This window comes from Myxine glutinosa, chromosome 6, assembly GCF_964187855.1.
Source record: "Myxine glutinosa chromosome 6, kmMyxGlut1.1, whole genome shotgun sequence".
NCBI classification, from domain to species: domain Eukaryota; kingdom Metazoa; phylum Chordata; class Myxini; order Myxiniformes; family Myxinidae; genus Myxine; species Myxine glutinosa.
This window is the reverse complement of record NC_136266.1, coordinates 51,193,712-51,207,942: the sequence shown is the minus strand read 5'-3', so window position 1 is coordinate 51,207,942 and position 14,231 is coordinate 51,193,712. Positions and strand designations below refer to the sequence as shown.

Sequence of the window (14,231 nt, the reverse complement as noted above, 5' to 3'; positions counted from 1 at the left end):
CTAGGTGTTCCGCAGTGGAGAGGGAATGGGTATTCGATTGGATAGCGCCTCGGCCTTTCAGGGTGCAGTAATATCTCCACACTACGACTCTCTGCTTGTCAAGGTCATTGCGCATGCCACAAACCAGCAGGTCGCTGCCAGAAAGATGGGCCGGGCCTTGGCCGAATTCCGCATTCGAGGTGTCAAGGTAAGATCTAAAACACCGACCGGTTCACCTTTGCTGAGCAATGTATTTACTTTAAAAACTATTTCATACAATGTACAATGAATGCAACAATCGTATTTTAAAAGCAACAACAAAAAACGTGTTGTTTGCATGAGGTTTCAAGCCTCGCTCCAATGGCAAGTAACAAGCAAACAGCTCTGAAACTCCACCCATGAGGGCCTGTGTTCTGGACAGTCAGGTGGGTTATTGGCCGATGTTACCATTTGCAGAATATTTTCCCTCACTTTCTTAGCCCCTTTGTTCCAAGCTATCTCAATGGCAGAAAATAAGTTGTCTGTATTCAAAGTATTCGAAGACATTAGTTTCAATAATAATAAATCACAATGAGCTCAGCAGTAATAATAAATAAATAAATATGCACACAAATCTAGGTGTGCACGAGGGCTCAATTCTCGACAAAACCTGACAAGACACACACAGTTGACCCATCTTGCATTGCAAACCTGATGTGCGATGAAGGAAGGGTGCAAAGTGACAAAGTGACATCAAGCGAGGGAGCAAGCAACAAAAAATGGCACTTAAGGCGTAGGGGTTATGGATGAGTGTCGATGAAATGATGTGATTTGACTTGATCGCCAGTGGGTCGTGCATCTTCACGAAGGTGTGTGGGCGGCTGGAAGATGGAGGCTTCCATGCAGGCTGTGTCGCCGAGCTCCCATCTTCCGTCTGATTCCACTTCTCTAGCACCTGCATGTGTCTTTTCCTTTCTCGCCATCTGCTACTCATCCCTCGTGCCATTCTCCAACTCCAAGTCTTACAACACTTCCTCTTTATAGCCACGTGCATGACAGAGTGACCAACACTGCCATGTATGGCACAACTATAGGTTCCATTCGCTCTGTCGCTTGGGGAAGGGTCGAGGTAGATTCAAGCAGCCTATCAGTGATGGAGAGGAGAATTTAAGTGGGGTTTTTAGCTTTGTGGATGTATAGAGAGGAACACCTGACGGTAATGGTGTGGAAATCATGTGATTGACTCATCAATTAGACGATGTAAAGGTAACCTTTCTGTTTAATATTAAATGAACCTTAATTCAACAAAAACGTGTTTTTAATCTTACTTTAGCAAAGACAGTGACAAAAGGTACATTTACTTGAAAACGCGGTGATAAATTTTCCCTTTTAAATGCATATATGTCATATTGTAAAGAAGTTTGAAATCAAGAAATGGGGTTTGTTTTCAGAGGTTGCATGCGGTGGCTCATGTATGCAAAAAGTTTGAGACCCCCCTGACCTCCAGGCAGATAAATGGAGCCTGTGTGTTCAAAGTATCAAAAACTCATTCCCCACTGACCTTGACACAATGATTATCCGACCACAGCTCTGCTTTGTTAGCTCCTCTCCGAGGTTTGTCATTATGCTTAGATGAGTAGAAACATCATCACAAACTGCCTTGAAAATGCTACCCACTTGCGATCACTCATACCACGACTTGTCGGTCAATTCCATTGCATTTCTCATCTTGGAAACATGTCTGGTGAACAGAACTCAGATCTGGAACGTAACTTTAATAAATAACTGATTGGTGGTTAATGAAACTTCTTCAAAGCTGTGTCTGTTGAAGCGACACATTTCACGTGCTGTTCCGAGTTTCTTCAAACGTCGATACAAAACCCACTCAAGAACACCGTACATCATATTTGTCATATAACTTAGCATTGCCTCAATGTATTCATACTGACAGCCAGCCTTTCATCGATTTTTTTGTTTGTTTAGCTTAGAAGACATGACAAAGTCCCCACATGACAGAGCAGGCAAATGTGGAGAATGACTGAGAACTGGAGCCAGATGTCAAAAATTCACGTCCCAACACATTTGTGTATAGAGAAGCATTGCTTGTGCGAAATGAACAACGGACCTCATGACATATTCGATTGGTACAGCCCTTGAGTTTCAACTTTATTCATTCTTTAGCTTTGCATATTTTATGAGGTAATATTAAATTCTTCTGGAACTTGCCGCACTTAGTGTGAACAGTGCTGCACTCTTGGGTTGTCTGGGTGGATGATATTCCCTTTCATAATCCCAATGTTCCTCGGAGGAAATAGGGTTGACAAAATGACTGTCTGAGACTTTTTCATCATCGATGTTACTCATTTTTGTTGGTTCATTTTCTCCCTCTTTATTGGTTACTTGTAATATATATATATATATATATATATATATATATATATATATATATATATATATAAATAATATATGTATATATATATATATATGTATATATATATATATATATATTTATATATATATATATATTTATATATATATTTATATTTATATATATATATATATATGTATATATATATACACAAAGAATTAAGTTAAGCACCCCTACACAACGAATTAAGGTAAGCACCCCCTAATATATATTCTTTGTGTATATGTATACATTGGCATATATTCTAAGGTATGTGAGATCAAATAATGATTGGTATGACATTAGCAATTATCCATTGATGAAATTGAGTGATCAAAGTGAAAAAAAGTGATTGGTTGAGTCAGTGATCCGATCACGTGGGTCCTACACACGTTATTGACGCAAAGATCGCTAGAGGTCTTCTCAGAACAATGACTGTACATTAGAAAACATAAACGTCATCCACACTGTCCGTGATGGACCTATAGCTCCATACTTAAATTGAGGTGAAAATATGCCTAAAATTCCCAAAAAATTTCACCTTAAATTATTCAGAATAAAATATTGAAAACGGCATGATTGTTATGTTTTTATGTGACCATAATATCACTTCTCCAGAAAATATAGCAATATCATGGGTATATTACACTGTTTTGACGACAACAAACTTGTAATGTGCGAGGTTGTAAAAAAACGGGGGGGGTGCTTAACTTAATTCTTTGTGTATATATATATATATGTATGTATATATATATATATATATATATATATATATATATATATATATATATATATATATATATATATATATATATATATATATATATATATATATATATATAATGTATATACAATTATACATGCATATAAAAATACACAGTAATCCCTCGCTATATCACGCTTCACTTTTCGCGGCTTCGGTACATCGCGGGTTTTTCTCGCTAGTATATGTAAAATTATATATCGGATTTTTCATTATATCGCGGGATTCTGCGGCCTATAGGTATTTTAATTTTTTTAGATTTTAATTATTTTTGCGGTAAAATAAGCATTTTCTAGCCTAAAAAATTAATAATAATATAAATAAAAATATAACACATTAATTAAAACCTATATTAAAAGAATATTACAGTAAATCGAAATAAAATACGCATTATAAATGAGAAGCCAAAGAATCGTGCATTTTGAAAGTCCCGTATTCTGGGGGTAATTAACTTGTCCATGATTCTGGGGGTAATTAACCCATCCGTAAGGAGGGTTCTTGGACGGTTCTTCGCTACTTTAAGTAATTTGCAAGGTTGATGCCAAACTGTGTCCTGCAGTTTAATGATCAATATGGTGTTAAGAGTCATCATACTTTGGGTAACCTCTAATTTACAATAACTTATGTTTACAACTTAGAGACACATGATCATGATGACGATTTCGATGATGTTGTCTAAAGCTGCAATAAAATTAAGTCGCTGAGTAACATGAATGACCGAGGTTGTGGAGGATGGGATTTTTCAGTCATTACCTTTTGATACAGATGAGATATCTGCTTCATCACTGCATCAGATCAGGAATAACCACCCTCACCTCCTCTCCACCCCCCACTGCTTCCTACAAATTAACCATCAGGAAGCTGCTGCATATGCAAGAGGAAGCTAATGCATTTCTTATTAATTTTCAAAATTAATCATCATCTCTATTTTGAATAGCTCATGAAGACTTCTTTATGCTTAGGCCTCAGGTTTGATTAAAGGCACTTTTGTCAATTATTGCCTTTTGCTTTCAAAAACACAATTTGCATCAATGTAAATACTTTGTTGTACTGTACTTGTGTAGTTCCATGATCATATGTGTATGTTTGTTTGTTAATTAATTGCAATTATAAAAGAACTTGCATCAATGTACTGTACAGCTATATATACACGTACAAATATTTTTCTAATACGTAAGGACTAAGGATGGGTCTCAAAAGTGTGTTTAAGAGTGTAGAAAGGGTTCATAAGAGCGTGGGAAAGGTTTATAAGGGTATGGGGAGGGTTTTTAAAGTCTTAAAATATATAAAAATAATAAAATTAATATATGGTTTCTACTTCGTGGATTTTCACCTATCGCGGGGGGTTCTGGAACGTAACCCCCGCGATAAACGAGGGATGACTGTATATATATATATATATATATATATATATATATATATATATATATATATATATATATATATATATATATATATATATATATATATATATATATTGTTATGGATCGCGGCTTGGATGTCATTTACCGAGCGGAGGTAACCGTGGCCGAACAGTTGTTCCCCCTTTCTTCCCGACTCACCCGATTCCCCCAGACGTTGGCCAAATCGCGCTATGCCAAATCAATGATAGAAAGGACACGACGACTGGGTAAGATGAAACGACGCAGTACAGTTCTCAAGACATCCGGAGGAGGGTATAATTACAGTGGTGGAGAAAAGGGGGTAGATTACAAGGCAGAGTGAGGTAAAGACACAGAAGAGATGGGCTCTTAAATACAGTCTTATCTTAACCCAGACAGACCACGGACAAACGGACAAGGTAGACTTACACAGGGATTGATGGCAGGGATGGACAGGTAGGTCGATGGCACAAGGTGCACCTTGGCTCGGGGACAGGATAAACACAGTCCAAAGATGCAGGGAGGTCTCACAGCGCTCGGAGGGGACGTCTTGCTTTCTCTCAGCTCGGCGCGCATCTGACGTCACCTCTCTCTCTACTGCGCATGCTCCACGGGGAGTGACACGCCCTCGGCTGGTTGGTTCCGCCCCAACTGGGGCCGGTCCGCCGCTTCCATTGGGTGCGGGGGTTACCGGGCTCCGCCCTTGACGAGGAGCCGACAGGGAGCCCCTGTTTGGTAACCCCGTCGAGCACATGTCCGATGGCGGCTCGTTGGGAAGGCCTGGTGCCCTCCCACCACTCCTACCAACCAAGCCGGATTGAGGACACGCACTCCCTGCGCTCGTTGTTGTTGTTGTTGTTGTTGTTGTTGAAGAGAACTGTGAGGAAGAGCTGCGGGGAGGTATTGGGAGGTCCTAAACTTCCTAACGGTGCCATACAATCACATTCTGGTGCAACGAAGGGTCAGAATTAATGGAAACGAATCCTTAACTGACATAGACTGAGAATAACTAGCAAGATGTCCTATAGTTGTCTTACATGAGATGCGGTGGACCTGGATGCGACATTTAATGGGGGAAATAGGGGGAGGTCGGGTCTACAGAGTGTTGTTTACAGAAAATGGGACAAGGGAATGGGGGATTGGGGAGAGTTGGGAAGTATTGAGGAAATAGGGGAATATTTACAAGCGGATATGGATGGATGCAAATCCCATATCCGCAACAATATATATACACAGTCACGTGAAAAAGTAAGTGCACCCCATGTAAAGTTTTGACTTTTCCAACATATTTCAACATACAGCTATTTGATCTTCATTTCAACAATATTGAGAGATAAAGGTGATATAATACAACAAATATCATGAAACATTTACATTTTGTAGTCCATTGTATAATTTAAATAAACTTAAATGCAAATTTCGCATGTGGAAAAAGTAAGTACACCCCTACATTTATCACTACTTCAAATGCCTAAAATTAGAATCAGGTTCACCAGCTCAGGTGCAAATGATGAGAACATCGTTAGAGAGGATCTTGGAGGAACCTGTCTTATTTAAACCTCAGACATTTAGTTTGGGTTGCTCTTTGTTGTTGAAGTGTGTGGCGTCACCATGCCTAGATCAAAAGAGCTCTCTGAGACCTTCAGAAAGAAAGTTACAGATGCCTAAGAATCTGGGAAGGGATTTAAAAAGATCTTCAAACAATTTGAAATCAATCATTCGACTGTCCGGAAGATCATCTGCAAGTGGAGAAGATTCCAAACAACTGCCAACTTGTTCAGGCCAGGCCGCCCCAGCAAGTTCAGCTCGAGAGCAGACCGCAATATGCTGAAAGAAGTCTCTAAGAACCCCAGAATGTCATCACGGGACCTACAGGTAGCTCTTGCCACTGTTGATGTCAAAGTGCACGAGTCTACCATTAGAAAGAGGCTGCACAAATTTGATCTACATGGGAGGTGTGCCAGGAGGAAACCTTTGCTGTCCAGAAAGAACATCAGGGCAAGACTAAAGTTTGCCAATGAACACCAAGGCAAAGACCAGCACTTCTGGAACAATGTGCTCTGGACAGATGAGTCAAAGGTAGAGCTATTTGGCCACAGTACCAGAAGACATGTTTGGTGAAAACCAAAGACAGCATTTGCCCACAAGAACCTGATACCAACTGTAAAGCATGGTGGTGGAAATATTATGGTTTGGGGCAGCTTTTCTGCATCAGGGCCTGGGCAGCTCACCATCATAGAATCCAATATGAATTCTTCATTGTACCAGAGAGTGCTTGAGGATAATGTGAGGCCATCTGTCGGAAAGTTGAAGCTCAACCGAAGGTGGACCTTGCAACATGACAATGACCCTAAACATACGACTAAATCCACCAAGGAATGGCTGAAAAGAAAGAAATGGAGGGTCCTGGAATGGCCAAGTCAAAGCCCGGATCTAAATCCCATCGAGATGTTGTGGGGGGATTTGAAACGAGCGGTGCATGCAAGAAACCCCTCAAACATCGCACAGCTGAAATAATTCTGCATGGAGGAGTGGGCAAAAATTTCTCCCAGTCGATGTCAGAGACTGGTAGACAGTTATAAGAAACGCCTACTTGAGGTTGTTTCTGCCAAAGGGGGCAATACCACCTGTTAGAGCCAAGGGTGTACTTACTTTTTCCACATGCGAAATTTGCTTTTATGTTTATTTAAATGATACAATGGACTACAAAATGTAAATGTTTCATGATATTTGTTATATTATATCACCTTTATCTTTCAATATTGTTGAAATGAAGATCAAACAGCTGTATGTTGAAATATGTTGAAAAAGTCAAAACTTTACATGGGGTGTACTTACTTTTTCACATGACTGTATATGTAAAATAGTTATTTATATATTTATTATATACAACAACAAACAACCACAGGCATTTTTAGGCCATTTTCCCTGCTGGAGCGGGGGTTAGCCTTGCGGTCCCGATGACAATCATCTCCATCTTGCCCTATTTTCTGCATCTCCCCTTGTTAACCCCCTTGCCCGAATTTCTTCTTCCACCATCTTTAGCCAAGTCTTTCTCGGTCTTCCCCGTCTTCTACTTCCTTCTACATTCATTTCCATCACTCTTCTCAACCAGTCACTTTCATCCTTCGTCAACACATGAACAAACGATCTCAACCTGTTCCTCTTCACAGCATCAATCACAGGCTCTATTCCCATCATCTTTTGCAACTCATCATTTGTCTTCCTCTCTCTCAACGATACTCCACACATCCACCGAACCATTCGCATTTCCACCCTTTCCAGCCTTTGTTGCTGCTCTTCGTTCATTACCCATGTCTCGCTCCCATAAATCACAACACTTCTCACACATGCAGCATACACTTTCCCTTCAGCTTCAACGACACTCCCCTCCTCGTCAGCACGCAACTCAGTTCCCGAAACTTCTTTCATGCACATCTCACTCTCGCAACCGTCGCCGAGTCTGATCCACCTTCTCCATTTAGCATGTCTCCTAGGTAGCAAAATATTTTCACACCTTCCAGCTTCATGCCGTCTCCAATATATATATATATATATGTATTTATTTATATAAATACCGGTATTCATGTATTCTGGTTTCTGTGGTATCAGTTGCAGCAACCTTAAAGCGATGGTTTCCAATCCCACTGTGGCTGCTGTAAACCTTTAATTCTAATCAATGGAATTGTCCACCATCTGTCTGATGGTTTTATAATATACCTAACTGGTTTCGTCACTTCCTGACACAGCCGGTTTAATGGTACAGACTGGCACAGATGTGATGGGCCGAACAGCTTTTTCCTTTCAAGTTTCTTCCCTTCAATCTCAAATGTCACTTAGTCTTCTGTTCTTCTTCTTGGTTTCATCATATAGTGATGATACACAGGAATTCTGGGTGGTTTGTAGAGCCGATGCGGTTGTGCAGGGGACAGGAATGTTCAAGAATGACGGAAATCGAGGTGATGCGTGAGTGGTTGAGACAGTTCACGCTGATTTAAATGAACATCTGTGCTTTTCTCACACAAGTGGAGAATTGATGGGAAACATTGCATTACCATTCGGCTTGCAAACTGCATCACCCGGGGAACGTTACTGCAGCCTTAAAATTCCATTGAAAGCTGGCATCATCTCTTCATTTTGGCTAAATGCACCTGAAAATGTTTTACAGCTCTCAGTTTCAGCAAAGGGTGCATGGCACATTATTGCATTGTATCATTACATTGTACCATAACATGCCGTGGGTGGTGTGTTCATAATAGCCAGCTGAGATTTTATTGTTTTAGTTTGTCTGAAGATTTGATGCCGATGCAGCACTGGAATTTCTATGAACAATGAAATCACATTTCCCACTCTTATTCTGGTTCTCTGAAATGTGGCAATAAAAAAACAAGAATTGGATCGCGAAGAGTGATTATGAAAACTGTTCTGTTGTTGTTGTTGGTGTTGGTTGGTTTTGTACTTCACGATATTTTTATTTTATTTCATTCCTGCATCGAGTAACATTTGAGAAATCTCACCTTGCAGTTACCATTGGGAAAGGGAGCCTGGGTTTGTGCATGCAAATGCATGCAAGAAGAAGCATGGGGCTTGCATCATAGTTGTTCCCTTTATTCTGCTGGTTCACAGTTGGCGCTATGCTCTTCGGGCACAACTACAATTGTGATCTTATAAAATTGGAGAGGTTCTGGGATTGATTGGTCAAGTCCTTGATGATGGACGTTCCCAGTTGGTGATCCTCATGGTCACTCGATAAGTTGTAAGAATTCCTCTGGTCTCTCTCTCTCTCTCTCTCCCTCTCCATCTCTCCATCTCTCCATCTCTCTCTCTCCCTCTCCCTCTCCCTCTCTCTCCATCTCTCCATCTCTCCATCTCTCCATCTCTCCATCTCTCCATCTCTCCATCTCCCTCTCAGTATCATATCTATCTCTATCATATCTCTCTCACACTCTGCCAGGCTATGAGCGAACCATGTGATTGCACAAGTACAGCATATGCACTTTGCGTACAGCTAATCATGCTCGTTTCTGTTGGTGGCACACATCGGTGTTTTTTGATTTACGGGGTATTAGGTCACGCCACATTAACCAGCAGGTGTGCGTACAAAATGTTGTTTTGTTTTTTAAATGTTTTAATACATTCGCTCGGTTGACATAATGACCGTACTGATAGTGAGGCCAATTGTTTATTTGTTTTTTTTCTTTTCAAAAGTAGAATCATACTGAAGATGGATAGATTGTTTTAGCATTGTTATTGCCATCTCTTTTATCAAACTGCTGGGCTGTGTCAGCCTTGAAATGTGCCATTCGATCGCAACGGTCGCTGTCTCCTGTTATATATGAATGTGCATTTTTATGGCATGGTTTGCTCAATTTTCTATTTATAGAAACTGATGACTGGTCATTGTTGATCCAGCAGCTGCAAACTATGGCCAAATATTGAAGACGATGTGGGTTGTTCTTTATTTTACCCTTATGATGTACCCTCAGTTAGAAATCTGTGAGAAAGCACTTGGCAATGACACGATTATTTCACATCAGCTTTTAAAACCTTGCTTATTGCACTTTATATCTTTTCTGTCTCCTATCTGGACAGCTTTCTCTTTCCCCAAGGTTCTTGCACACTTTGGCTCTGGAGAAACATTGAAGCATAACTTTATTCTACTGTTCACTCACTTTCCTATAAAAAAGACAGAGGTGAAGTAGTTTGCTGCCATATAGAATCATGCACACTTTTTAGAGGCTGATCATGCCTCTTCCTCTAAACCTCAAGCCATTGCAAGGGTCTGAGCCACAGAGTGACTTTGATTGGACCGACCGTACATGTCCTTTCTTGAAATGGCCATGGCATGCATGTCACTGCCCCAAGGCACGAGGATGGAGTACTACAGCAAATGGGTTTCCCAGAGGCACGACGATGATTGATGATGTGCTAGAAGCTGCAGTAATGCCAGCACTGACCCAATCTGCTCCAGCCTCCCACTGGTCCTTCCTTACTGGGCAATGTACCAGCTGGATAAGGCCTTCTTTCCGAGTATTCTTGACCTCGGCCATTTTGTGGAGCCCAAGTGACTTGCAGAAGCAAATGTGCATAAATGGAATTTCAAATTGATTTAATGTTCTCGAAAGTTAAAATTAAGCAAAGCACAGCATCCATTGTCCTTTTTAATTAGTAGGAGAGAAAAAATTCTATAAAATATATAAACCTCTTTCTAACCACACTTACTTCACTCATTAACTCACTCACTTACTGATATAAATGTTCAGTAGTTTCTCATTACACGAGAAAGCTGAAAGGCAATGGTACTTTCATTCGAATTGGTTGCTCGGCAATGCTAGCAGACACCTCTTCCGCCTCTTGTTTTTATAACTTTTGCTGCATTTACATTAAAATGCTGTAGCTGAAATTACTATTACTAGCAACGGTACCCACCCTATGGGCAGGGCTTCAATTGGGAAGCCCAAATGAAAAGGCAAAATATCAGAAATTGAAGGCTTTTTCATTTTAATCGATTCATATAAACATCCGTTGAATCATATTACACGCAAGTCATCAAAATCTAAACAGTAAATGGCGCCTATTTTGAAAAAAGGATTGAAATCTGCAAAACGGAAGCAGCCGCTACACTATATATTATATTATATATATATATTATATATATGTATATATATTATATTGAAGGAACTGCGCTCCAACGCGAGTCGAAAGAATTGACGCGACCAAAGACGGAATTCGTCCGAGTTGCTTTATTGAAACAAAACAGCTCAGGTATTCTGACAAGCCCGTTTTTCGGGCAACAATATATATACACATTTATGTCGGGAAGTTTGCCCAGCAAAAGCTATACCGGGCATGCCCGGGTATCAAGGGCGAGCCTTGGAAAGGCGAGTCTGGACCTGCCCGGGCGTGTTTGGCTGCGGCCTGGCAAGTCGAGGCTGGGCGTGCCCGGGCGCTCTGGGCGAGCACTGGAAAGGCGATAGCGGGCATGCCCGGACGCTCTGGGCGAGCCCTGGAAAGGCGATAGCGGGCATGCCCGGACGCTCTGGGCGTGCCCTGGAAAGGCGATAGCGGGCATGCCCGGACGCTCTGGGCGAGCCCTGGAAAGGCAATAGCGGGCATGCCCGGACGCTCTGGGCGAGCCCTGGAAAGGCGAGAGCGGGCATGCCCGGGAAAGACGAGACCGGGCGTGCCCGGGAGGTTCGGGCGTGCCCGGGAACAGTGAGTCCGGGCATGCCCGGGAGAGGCGCGTCTGGCCGTGTTCTGGCCGGTGCAAGGCGATTATGTACATCCAGCGGTAACCGCTACACACGCCCCTCCAGAATCGACCTGCACCGGCAGGGTCAATTTAAGGGGGGTCCGGATGACCCGGCCGAAGCGACCCCTGGAGGGTCGTGGGGAGGGGTCTGACGTGGTGGTGGGTGGTCGAGCGGGGGGAACTGTGGACGGGGGGCAGCCTCGCCGCGGAGGAAGGGCCAACCGTGGTGGTCGGTCGACGTCCATGTGCGCCGGTTTGAGGCGGTCCACAGAAATCCGGTCCGGCCGGCCGCCGAAGTCGACGATGAAAGACTTGTCGCCCCGTCGCAGGACCCGGAAGGGCCCGTCGTACGGCGGCCGGAGTGGCCCCCGGTGCGCGTCATGATGCACAAAGACGTACTCCGCTGTGCGAAGCGCCGGGGGGACGTAGGACTGGGGGCCACCGTGGCGGGACGTCGGCACGGGGGCAAATCGGCGGGCGGCCTCCTGGAGGTCCGAGCGCTGGCGAGCGGCGGACCAGGGACTGGTAGCGTCAGGCACGAATTCGCCCGGGACGCGGAGTGGCTGGCCGTAGACGAGCTCGGCGGCGGACGCCTGGAGGTCTTCCTTGGGGGCCGTGCGAAGGCCCAAAAGGACCCACGGCAGCCGGTCGGCCCAACCGTCGTCCTGAAGGCCGGCCATGAGTGCGGCCTTCATGGAGCGGTGAAACCGCTTGCACAACCCATTGGCTTGGGGGTGGTAGGCCGTGGTGCGGTGCAGCGTGACCCCCAACGAACGGGCGACCGCGCCCCAAAGCTCAGACGTGAACTGTGGGCCGCGGTCGGATGAGATGTCCGCTGGTGCGCCGAAGCGCGCGACCCAGGTGGCGATGAACGCCTGCGCCACGTCGGCGGTGGTGGTGGAGGTGAGGGGCACGGCCTCCGGCCACCTGGTGGTCCTGTCCACCATGGTGAGCAGGTGGGTGAACCCCCGCGAGGGGGGCAGGGGACCCACCAGGTCCACGTGGACGTGGTCGAAACGCCGTTCAGGCACGGCGAAAGGTGCCAGCGGGGCCTGGGTGTGGCGGTGGACCTTGGCTCGCTGGCAGGCCGTGCAGGCGTTGGCCCAGTCGCGGATGTTTCGTCGAAGGCTGTGCCAGACGAAACGCGCCGACACCAGCTTCTGAGAAGCTTTCCGGCCCGGGTGAGAAAGGCCGTGGATGGAGGCGAAGATGCGGCGCTGCCAGGAAACGGGCACGATGGGGCGAGGCTGGCCCTGGGAGACGTCGCAGAGCAGGACGGTGCCCGCGAAGGGGATGTCGGCCAGGCGGAGGCCCGTGTCCGCCACACGGAGTGCCTGCACCGAGGCGTCGGTGGTCTGGTCGGCCGCCATGAGCGTGAAGTCCACGCCGAGGTGGACCGCGTTCGCGCTGGCCCGCGAAAGGCAGTCGGCCACGGCGTTGTCTTTGCCGGCGACGTGCTGGATGTCCGTGGTGAACTGCGACACGGCGGAGAGGTGGCGCTGCTGGCGGGCCGACCACGGCTCCGTGACCTTAGCCATTGCGTAGACCAACGGCTTGTGGTCGACGAAAGCCGTGAACGGGCGGCCCTCCAGGAGGTGTCGGAAATGGCGAACGGCCAGGAATAGCCCGAGCAGCTCGCGGTCGAACGTGCTGTAGTTTAACTCGTTCGGTCGGAGTTGCCGGCTGAAAAAAGCAAGTGGCTGCCAAACCCCGTCCACCCATTGCTCATGGACGGCGCCCACCGCGTAGTTGGAGGCGTCCGTTGTGAGGGCGATGGGCGCGTTGAGCACCGGGTGAGCCAGCAGCGTTGCGGTGGCGAGGGCCCGTTTGGCACTGGCGAAGGCCGCGTCCATGGCCGCGGACCAAACAATGTCATGCTTGGCCGGCTTGCCCCGGAGGGCCTCGTAAAGGGGCCGCATGAGCTGAGCAGCGCGGGGCACGAATCGGTGATAAAAATTCACCATGCCGAGGAACTCTTGGAGGGCCTTGATGGAACGGGGACGCGGGAACGTGGTGATGGCCTCGACCTTGGTCGGCAGCGGCACGGCCCCGGTCTTGTTGATGCGGTGGCCCAAAAAGTCAACGGTCGGCGCGCCGAAGTGGCATTTGACCGGGTTGACAATTAAGCCATGCTCGCTGAGGCGACCGAACAGTGTTCGGAGGTGGAGGAGGTGCTCGGCGCGGGACGTGCTGGCGACGAGGATGTCGTCCAGATAGACGAAAAGAAACGGCAGGTCGCGCAGCACGCCATCCATCAAGCGCTGGAACGCCTGGGCCGCGTTCTTGAGGCCAAAAGGCATCCGCAAAAATTCGAACAGGCCGAACGGCGTGATGACGGCCGTCTTCGGGACGTCGGCCGCCCGGACAGGTACCTGGTGGTAGCCCCGTATCAGGTCAATTTTCGAAAAGATGACCCGTCCCACCAAACGGGCGGAAAAGTCCTGAATATGCGGGATCGGGTACCTGTCG

The 14,231-nt window shown here is 45.7% G+C and overlaps 1 protein-coding gene and 1 long non-coding RNA gene across 4 annotated transcripts in view; both read left to right on the top strand.

The window, feature by feature from the left end:
• The window catches only part of PC (pyruvate carboxylase), a 663,757-nt gene that overhangs the window by 90,398 nt on the left and 559,128 nt on the right, over positions 1 to 14,231 (top strand). For all 3 annotated transcript variants that reach the window (XM_078779838.1, XM_068119999.2, XM_068119997.2), the window contains exon 10: positions 5 to 187. In XM_078779838.1, the coding sequence (XP_078635964.1) occupies positions 5 to 187 (183 nt within the window). The remainder of the gene's footprint in view (positions 1 to 4; positions 188 to 14,231) is intronic.
• LOC137429770 (uncharacterized) overlaps positions 390 to 14,231 on the top strand; it is an 86,252-nt gene continuing 72,410 nt past the window's right edge. Inside the window, exon 1 of the long non-coding RNA XR_010984940.2 lies at positions 390 to 404. This is a non-coding gene — a long non-coding RNA (uncharacterized LOC137429770). The remainder of the gene's footprint in view (positions 405 to 14,231) is intronic.